The 10,143-nt window shown below is 39.6% G+C and overlaps 1 protein-coding gene across 3 annotated transcripts in view; it reads right to left on the bottom strand.

The window, feature by feature from the left end:
- Positions 1-10,143, bottom strand: part of NFAT5 (nuclear factor of activated T cells 5) — a 57,024-nt gene that overhangs the window by 7,972 nt on the left and 38,909 nt on the right. For 2 of the 3 annotated variants that reach the window (XM_082770084.1, XM_082770083.1), the window contains exons 8-13: positions 10,055-10,107; positions 7,936-8,068; positions 7,231-7,311; positions 4,210-4,358; positions 1,264-3,688; positions 12-254 (exon numbers count right to left, since the gene is read on the bottom strand). In XM_082770084.1, the coding sequence (XP_082626210.1) occupies positions 16-254; positions 1,264-3,688; positions 4,210-4,358; positions 7,231-7,311; positions 7,936-8,068; positions 10,055-10,107 (3,080 nt within the window). In that variant the 3' untranslated portion in view covers positions 12-15. The remainder of the gene's footprint in view (positions 1-11; positions 255-1,263; positions 3,689-4,209; positions 4,359-7,230; positions 7,312-7,935; positions 8,069-10,054; positions 10,108-10,143) is intronic. The other variant, XM_082770085.1, reaches the window with a different exon arrangement.

Below are 10,143 nucleotides of genomic sequence, written 5' to 3'. Positions count from 1 at the left end.
TACTTACTTACCTAACTAAAATGAGCCAGCCATGTTGTTCCCCTGGTTTTGCAGTGACACAAGCAGATCATCTATTTTCTCAATATTCTGATTGGGTGCCATAGCTGAAGGTAGAGGAGAAGTCTCAGGTAGCTGCTGGGAGAGAAGCGTTGGCACTGCTGCTTGTCCCTCACCCTGTGGCTGACCTGGCTGACTTATAGCCATCAACTCATCCGGCAGTGCAGCTGGTCCAGAAGGTAGCAGCTGGCCACAGTCTGTTAATTAGCAAGTGAAGAACAAAATGACCATTTAAATTATGTTAACACATGTAGTAAATTAGCCTAACTCTTTATACATATCCATATTGACTATAAATTCTATAGAAGGTTACAGGCAGTTTCGTTCACATGGTCACTGTTGCTTACCACTCCCTCAAAGTACAAGCACAAGCTCAAGGTATACACACTGTCTTATGGACTCTGTGTTATACCTGTTAATACCCTAGTATATAGCAATATATTAATATATACATATAAGCAATATATATATATATATATATATATGAACAATCTAGAGCTACACAAAAAACAAGATGTGCAGCTCAGAGAAGTATTGGGTATGCCCGTGCTTTGTCTTTATAAATTACAGCTGTGTATTTTTCAGGTCAGGAATGCACAGCCCTTTACAGACAGATGAAGTGATCTGTATCCCAAGGAACTTGCACTAAAGGCTGGATTCAGAGATGAGATACAGGAAAACGCAGACTTATAAAGTTAAGGGAGTTTCAAATACACTTCAACAGACACTTTTCTGAACAATGCAGCCTCAAAAATCTTTCGTTTTCTTCAACAACACGTGGAAAAAGTAATTGCAGAAATTTTGAAAACCAAATACAGTAAGAGAAAGATTAGTGGAGCTGTCTTAAGATAATTTTTTTTTTATTTTTTTTTTGCAGGTGTATATATATTTTATTTGTATATCTATTGTCAGTATTATATTTTATATCGATATTTCTATATAGATATACATAAAATTCTAGGTTGTTTCTGTTGCATACTAATTCTAAGTGTAAGAAACCAACAGGTATTTAAGCTGAGTTCTCTTACACTGCTAAGAGCAACGTGAGCCACAGGAATACATACATACACCCTCAGTTGTACTGCTACATTACTTATCTCAGGAGTTTTTGAAAACTTAATATAGAATTGAACTATCATTGTCTTGTGGACTTCAATTAGTAGCTCTTCTAAACTCTACACTCTGAATTAGGCATCTACCACTTACTGTTCTGAATGCCAAACAGGAATATTCCTGAAGTTTGCTGAGATGAAGCAGGAGAATTCTGCAGCTGGTTGATAGCACCTCCTGCTGCGTTGTGAAATAAAGAAGCTTGCTGCTGTGGAGGAGAAGCAGTTCCTTGCATTCCTGCCATGCTGTTTTGGGAAGAGAACATAGGAGACTGCTGTAGCTCTTGCTGGCTCATACTGTTCTGCAAGGCAGACATGGAAGCTGAAGAGATGAAGAGGGTGACCTGCTGCTCTTGAGAACTTGGTGACCCTTGGACCAACTGAATTTGGGGTGAGTTATGGAAGATGGCTGGCTGCTGTGCTTCGGCCTGGTTGGACCCAGGATTCTGTAGAGAAGACACTGTAGTTTGACTCTGGAATTGCATGGGCTGCTGCTCCTGGTTCATCGGCGCCATGTTCGTCTGTGGATGAAAAATGGACTGGCCTTGTTGCTCCTGGTTAGTAACCGGGTTTTGGTTCGGGTTGAAAATCATGTTTTGTTTTTGAGAAGCAATGGTACTCATTGCACTTTGATTGCTGAACATCATGTTCTGCTGCTGCTGCTGCGGCTGCTCTTGAGATGGAGGACTACTCTGAATTGCAACTATCGAATGCTGGGGCTGGAAGATAGCTCCTTGTTGGTTCTGGGGGATTGAACTGGACTGGATGGAGCCCATTGACACTTGAGGCTGAAACAAACCTTGCTGAGCAGGCTGAGTCTGCGGCTGTTCCTGGGGAAGCATAGAACTCTGGATGTGAGATATCTGTGTCTGCTGCTGGAAGGAAGTTGGTTGCTCAGTGTTTGTTGCTGCCTGAAGAGGAGAAATGGAATTCGGGCTTGTAAAGAACGACATCTGTTCCTCTTGAGATGCTGGGTTGCTTATTGAACTCTGGGAAAGGAACATGTTGGCAGACTGCTGGTCTTGAGGAACCGAAGAGCTCTGTAATACGCCCATGGTGCTCTGTGAGTGGAACATTGGAGGCTGCAATTGGTCGGAGGAATTAGTACTGGTCTGGTTGTGGACAATGGAATTTGGACTGTGAAAAATGGAGCCCTGTGTTTCCTGTGGCATATTCTGAGTATCACCAATAGGATTCTGAGAATGGAAAAGCTGAGCTTGTGAGTGTGCAGACTGCTGCATAAAGTTTGCTGGCTGAATAGACATGATTTCTCCACCCTGCTGGAACAGACCACCCCCTTGTTGTTGAGCTCCACTTGCCTGAACAGACATCATGTTTTTTGTAGATGAAAAGAGATTAACTTGAGGCTGACTTTCCCCGCTGTGCTGCATTTGAACCATGGTCTGAAATACAGAATTTTGTATCTGTTTACTCTGTCCTGAAGCTTCCTCTCCATCTGCAGAACTTGATGCCTGAAACATATTGGGCCCATTGTTAGAGACCTGCTGCTGAGCAGTCGGAGTAGTCTCACTTCCAGAAACACCGGGAGATGAAGAGAATAATTCACACTGCATTTGCATGTCTTCGCTTGTTGACAACCCACTCATTATATGTGAAGCCTGCTGGTAAACAGGTGACTGTTGGAGGGCTCCGTTCCCCGAAGTTGTTGAAGAGAACAAATCAGACTGCATCTGTGTGGCAGCCTGGCAAATGTTTTGTTGGATTCCTATCACCATTGCTGCGGAAGTCTCCATCGCCTGCTGCTGCTGCTGTTGCTGCTGCTGCTGATTAGACAATGCATTTTCAGGCTGTGAATGAACATTTTCACCTCTTCCAGGCAAAAGGTTCTCTGGTCTGGAATGGACAGCCGTCTCTGATGAGGAAAATATCCCAGGATTTTGTATCTGACTGACTTGCTGAAAGATATCTGCATTTAGCTGATCTTGAACATCCTCACTGTTCTCTGACCCAGAAAATAGAACAGAAGATAACTGCTGTTGAGCTTCCAGTACCTGCTGCACCAAGTCAACATTTCTATTGCTGCCTGTGGCAGTGTTAGTTGGAAAATTTCCAGCTTGCAGTTGCTGTATTGTGTTCTGTAACTGACTCACACCACTTGCTGATGAGAAAATACTTGATGAAATTTGTTGCTGTAATGCCTGTGCTGGTTCTGATAGCGTAGACTGTTGTGACTGTGATCCATCAGTTAATTGTGACAGAGTGACAACCGTGCCATCTGATTGCAAAACTTCTCTGGTTTGGGAATCTCTCGTTTGGAACTGTGCAGCTTGCTGCAATAATGTGTCACTGTTCTGCAGCTGACCTGGAGTAGAGACTGCTGAAAAGCTACCAGGCTGGGAAATGTCCTGCGTTTGGATTGTAGTTAGAGTCTCTGGATTATACACCTTCGGCTGTATTTGTTGCTGCTTTTCACTTTCAGAAGGTAAATGGGAAGCAGAAGTTGGTATGCCAGACATGCTGCTTTCCAATGTTTGCTGAGTTGGTCCGACCACCTTCGAAGCCTGAAAAGAGCAGCAATACATTAAGCCATTCACGTGCTTATTCAGGTTACGCTCATCAGATTTCCACCAATCCACCATGTTCAGGAAAGACCAGATGGAAGATTTGATGGGTAGGCATCTTTCCATACACAACCAGAGGAGCAAGCAAATGACTGGGAAAACAGTGCAAATTCTACTTCAAGGACAAGTCATAGCACAATTCGATGAAAGCAATACCAAGAAATTATTTTAAAAAAACCCTCACAGTAATTTACTTGTTCGGTGTCACAGGACAAAAAGAACATTTATCACAGCATCACTCACTAACCAATCACTGCTGGCATGCAGGGACAAGAAAAGTTACTTTCAAAGGAAATGGTCCATTACTTTAATCGTGCTGATCATGATGTGATCATATGTTTTGGCCAGACTGATCCTGGATGTGACATTTCCCGTGTGTTCCTCTTCTGCACTCTTCAGGACACGGGCTGATGAGGTTAATACTATTAAAATCAGTATCTTCAGATCACAATCAAACTTACCTTGAAGACGGGGGGAGATCGTTTTTCTGCGCTTACTTCCATTGGAGCCACATCTTCATTCTTAATCATACTGCTTGGTATAAGTGGAGTTATCAAGGCACTAGGAAGAATATTTACGTTCTCTGGGTTACAACTGGTGGCATTCACTGCTGCAGTCACAAATAAAAAGAAAAGAAGGGAAATGAAATGTTAACATCCACCATACAAAGCACGGTTTTCTAGTGGTGGCCTGCTTGCCATTTAACTTTTGAGCCCCGCCATAAGAGCTCGCATTCTCTTGTAAGATGCTAACATGCAAAGAAATCACTGCAACCATTTGGATACTTCAACTAATCTTGGCGATTTACAGCAATATTAACGTTTTTACTTAATTCTTTATTTTTTTGGGCCAGGACAATCATCCACCGGCTGTCTGGAAGTGCAAACAAATGATTAATACATCTTTCCACAAAGTACAAATTTATTTTACTTCACTTTAGTTGCACAACTACTCTATTTTTTTAAATGTCTGTTTTCAGACAAGTGCATGAACAGAACACTCAATGAGTTCAGACAGTATTTTTATTCTGTTAAAGGACTAGCCAAGTGAAAACTTGATATATCTGCGTGCCAGCTCTCTATCAAGAGCAAGCTGTTGTTTTGCCTTTACAGTGCCTGTATTTTTTTCTTTTTGAAGTAAAAAGGTGTCTCTTCTTGAAATGAATTAGATCTCTTCAGTTTTGATTTTTCCTGATCCAGGTAAAAAAAAAACATTACATAACATATCTGATATCTTTGCTCTAAGTAAAATTAGCTTCCTTGATTTAAAATACTGCTGAAAGTGTTTGGGCTTAAAACGAACCAATGGAAAAACCTATAAAAATACATATAGATCTGTGGGTTTTAAGTAAATTAAAGAATTCTCTTCAACATACAGTAAGAAATCTCCATGCCTTAAACAGATTTAAATCTTACAATAACATGGCAGTAAAATTTCTGCAAATTTGTATCAACAGTATGCTATGTCCTTGGTCACAGTCCTTGTGTGCTTATTCTATGTACAACCAACATTTCTCCTGAAATGTCATTTTTTTGTCTTCGGTAATAAATTCTCAGCCATCAGTATGCCAACAGTCGTCAGTACACAAAGAGCCAAATAAACTCTTTCCCTCCTCCTACTAACTCGCATATTTGGAACAGCCCCAAAATACAGGCCACGTGATGTGACGTGCTGGGCTGTACTTCTGGCAGGGACTGCAATTTGAGTGAAAAACTCAACTACGCCAACTTCAGGACAGCCAGGCATACACAGCGGTCAGTATTTTTCTATACCTTAGTCACAACTGACAATTTTTTCTCTTTTACATGCTTAATCCTGTCATCTTAAACAGAAATGATAAAAATTTACATACAAATAATTAAAAAATCCTGATGCTACACAGATTAGTTGCTAGCAATGGTGTGTTGGTTCACAGTGACACACCTGGTTGGAAGGATGAGAAAAAGAAATGAGATTAAGAATGAAAAAGGAATGACAGAATGAAAGAAAAAGGTCCTGTGCAGGACCTTGGCAACGGATTATTCCATTTGTCCAGGGCTGCAGTAAATGATGCCACCTAAACTATGAATTCTATGATGTTGCTCCCAGTGAAGAGAAACTGGAAAAAAGCAGCATCCCAGTGGATCCCACCTGCTCTTTATCATTTCAGAAGAGTGGTGAAGGATAACCTGGGACTTATGCAGAGACAAAGTACATAACGCAGACAAAATTGCCTGACCTCAGGTTCACGTTCAGCCTGAAGCAGAATAGGAACAGGAATGAGTCGACCAAAAAGCTAGCTGGCAGAAAATCCACACAAGAAAATTAAGTTTCTACCACAAATTAAATACAAGGACACAAACCAATACGAAGAGCACACTGTTCTTATGAAGAGCAGATGTTCTCCTGAAGCAGTTGGTATCTTGCCTTGGCTAAGCCTCCACACTAGATTAGATACGTGTCAGGCTTGCCCTGATACATCAGTTATTATTATCCTTATCTTTTTAATCTTGCTGCTAAGAAGTTTTACCAGTACTTTTATCAGCTTGCTTCAATGCCCTACATGTTTTTGCAAATTTCTCCCTGAATATTCTCTGCAGGTTTAAACTCATCGTATCTTGTATTATCCTCCCGAACAAGTTGTAAAGTCAACTTGTAAATATATCCCCTGCCAAGGCCCAATATACAACTATTAACTTTAAACATGAGCTTCATGATTTTAACCTGAAGCTATGGATTCCTATCAAACTTGTGATCACGTTGTTAATTTGCTTACCTTTCAACCTGCTTTCACCAGAGCAGGCTATGGAAATTTCCATTAATCTCTGTACACCTCCATAGTTTTAACAACCAACTCAGAAACATTTCCTTCCTTTATTTCAGTATAGGAAGGATCAATTCACTTCACTTAAAATCCAGGCAAGCCAAAAAGCTGCTCCCTTAGAACAAAATAACAACCTTTCCATGGACAAAATGCAAATCTCAGAATTGCACTGAAAGCAATCCTAAAATCACTGGACAGCCTTTACTCTGTCTCTGCTACTACCATAGCTTTATAACTTCAAGGAAAAATGACAAGTATGTTAGGGTTTTTCAGTGCTGAGTTTTTATTTTTTCCCTTTCACTTTTTTTTGGCTTAAATTAACACAACAGAGATTTGAAATGCTTTGTATTAACAGCCATATTAGGTTTCTCTCCGTTTAATATTCTTGCAAAGAAAGAAGACTGAAATGCAGGGCCCAAGGCACAAAAAAACAAACCATTTTTAAAAAATTATTTTTGCCGAGTTTTTGCTCTGCACTATCTCACGTTACAATATACTTAAAGGAATATGGTTATGAAGCAAAATATTCTGGATTTGAAATCAAACATTAGTGTAAGAATATGGCCAGATTTTATGAGCACATATTTATCCCCACAGGACAGCTGATTCATTCCTGCAAAATTTGAGTAGGAATTTATAGTTAAATTATTAACAATAATGATAAGAATCAATTTAGTACCTTTTATAGCCTCTTCAAAAGAACAATGTTGGGCTGGGCTGGAGATTTCCTTCTTCACTTTAACATTCAGGGTACCAGCTGCTGAGGGAAAACACATTGAAAACTTCCTTATGCTAAAATAGCAAACAAGCAAAAAAATCCAAAACTCAAAGCAAACTAAAACAGTTACTTTAAGGTATAAGTAACTAAAGCTCTTTGAAAACACCAGAAACAACCTTTTTTGTGAATACACCAGTAATTCTAACGCCCACGATATCATTCATTTTCACTTCCAAAAATGAAAAAGCCAGTCAGCTATTGCACCGTACGTTGTAATACAGATAAATAAATACAAATACACGATGCAGTCAAACTGCAGCATTCCTTGGGATAAAGCTTGGTGCTAGTTTTTCTTGTATTTGGTGCACAGTATGTAGCTTATCTACTATTTTTCCTTACACAGCTTCATTTTGAACTTTCTAGTAGAAATGTCTAAGAACAGCAGCCTACGCGCAGCTGAAACTTGAGCTACTTGTCAGACAAATGAATAATGAAATCTAAGGGCTTGGCTCTCCTCAGCAGAGCAAATCTCAACAAGAGGAGTTCAAAAACATCTGTATTACCTAACATTTATATTATTTACGGTCTAGACACTGTGCAATCAGGAACAAAAGGTTTAGCAGGTAAAACTGTCCGTTCCTTCCCCCCGTTTCCTATTTTACATACATGTATCTGGAGTGTATGTAAATGGCTGCACATCGTGTGATCGGCCAGCATTGGTCACCACATAGATTCCCACAGAAACAGCTGAGGTTATTTGCTGGTCATGATATGGTGGCACCTTCACAATAAGGTGATTCTGCAATGCAAAAATAATAAATAAAATCATATTAGAAAACTTATTTCATTATTATTAATTATATCTACATCCATCAAAACACAGAAACAGCCTACTAAAACACTAGAAAAATGGGGAAACACGGTCAAGTTACAGGTTCAGCAAAGTCAGTTGGCAGCAGTTCTTGTGCTACAACAGAGATTTGAATATTCTGCCCACATGATGCTCAGGCAACTTACAGCTCAACTGAAATGTGCAGAAAGGAAAAGCATATATATAAAGTCCAGTACTTTCAACAGAAACTTATGCCTAACATGCCTGAATGAACTGCGATCCCTCTGCCATAACACTCTGCTGGAATCAGATACTTCACTGTTCTGCTGAATCAGACCTTTGTATTCGGTGTGGACAGAGGATGCAGTCTCATGTTACACTTAAGCAGATTTAACACTGAGCAGACACCAAAAATATGCTTGCAATCATTCAAGAGTGATAGCGCTGAGTGAACTATAGGCTGTCTACTCCCCCACTACCTGTCCATCCACTAGAAAAGGAAAACACGAAGCAAAGGAAAATGGAGCACTGCCTTCAGAGGTGGGAGCACATCTGTCAGGCATCGTGCACATTCAATAACTTCTCTAATTTCAGTCTGATAATCCATAAAGACACTCAGTTGTGTGAAAAAGAATGAACAAATATTCTGAAAAACATTTCAAAGTGGACCCAAAATTCAGCTGAGTGTAAAGACTATGGTGTACATACAGTATATTCCCACCCAACAGCAATCTCATAGGAAATATACTAGAAAAAAAAAGTATTAGGCCTTTTCATTAAATTGCACGTAAGGGCAAATGCTCACCCACAAAGTTCATATACCACACTCCTCCTGTGGTATCTACGTTCCCAATTAGAAACTAAACAATTCTACTTGCATAGAGCTGACTGACAACAACGATAGCCTACCAGACTCACTGAAGAACTCATCTGAAGGAGTGTTATTTATAGAAATGCACAGGAAGAGGGGAAGGCTTTAACAATTTTCCTTTGGAAAGAGTCAGAACTAGTCAGCCACCGGGTAAATCAGGAAGCCTGTAACACCACCCTTTATTTTCAATAGAACTGCAGGTTGTATTGTCTAAGTGGCTTTAACGTAGCTTCTATTTCAAAGATGACACTTCTGGACATCAGATTTTAAAGCCTGATCTTCACAAAAGTGCTACTTTCATGCTGGAATAGCATGTTGCCTCATTCCAGCTGACACAAGGCTATACAAGAAGTACTTCTGCACACTACCTGGGGATGCTTTACTTCAGACAGATTTTAATTAGAATCTGTGCATGTCAGCTTCCAAAGTACACGTTGATCGGTCATACACACAGAATGTCACTCATCCAAAAAGTTCAGTCGGGCCAGCTGCCAACTGCCTCCTACCTCTTTTCTTCCACACAGTAGTTCTATACCAGTTTAGGCACTTAATGAACACATTGCTTTTTTTTGTTCTATTTTTTAATAAACTGAAAAACAGTATCATGTAAAAAAAAAAAAAAAAAGTACAGATCCAGCAGAATCTCATCTCTCATCTTTGAAAAGAGCGATGAACTTCAAAATAACAATCCCAAAAGAGAAGCTTGCTACTAGAGCAGAGAGGATGTCCCTCTAGAGAAGAAGTGTTTATTATCAGTTTAAAACAAAATTAGAAAAGTCTTTTTTTCCCTTTTCCGTCCTCAGTAGCACTGACTGAAAACAAAAACACTAGGTACATTTTCCATCTCTAATCAACGTGAGCCCCACACATGGTATTTTTAGCATAAGTGAAATCTTTCTGAACTCTTTTTCCTTGCATTTTATGCATGGTAAACCATTGCTCCTGGCCAACAGTTGCCAAGACACTGATATAAAACCTAACTATCAGATCTTGATGATATCAAAAAGGAGTCTTTTCCGGTATTTATAAAAGAGCAAAATAGTAATTTAGAAAAACAAAATAAAAGTAATAATCAGAAGTACCTGATGAAATAATTCCATGTCTATTTCAGCTTCTGCCTTCCAAGAATTTTCATCTAAATGAAAGTTAAAAAGCATAATTTATTGCATAT

This window comes from Aythya marila (assembly GCF_965140915.1).
Source record: "Aythya marila genome assembly, chromosome: 12".
NCBI lineage: Eukaryota > Metazoa > Chordata > Aves > Anseriformes > Anatidae > Aythya > Aythya marila.
This window is presented reverse-complemented; position numbering and strand designations above follow the sequence as displayed.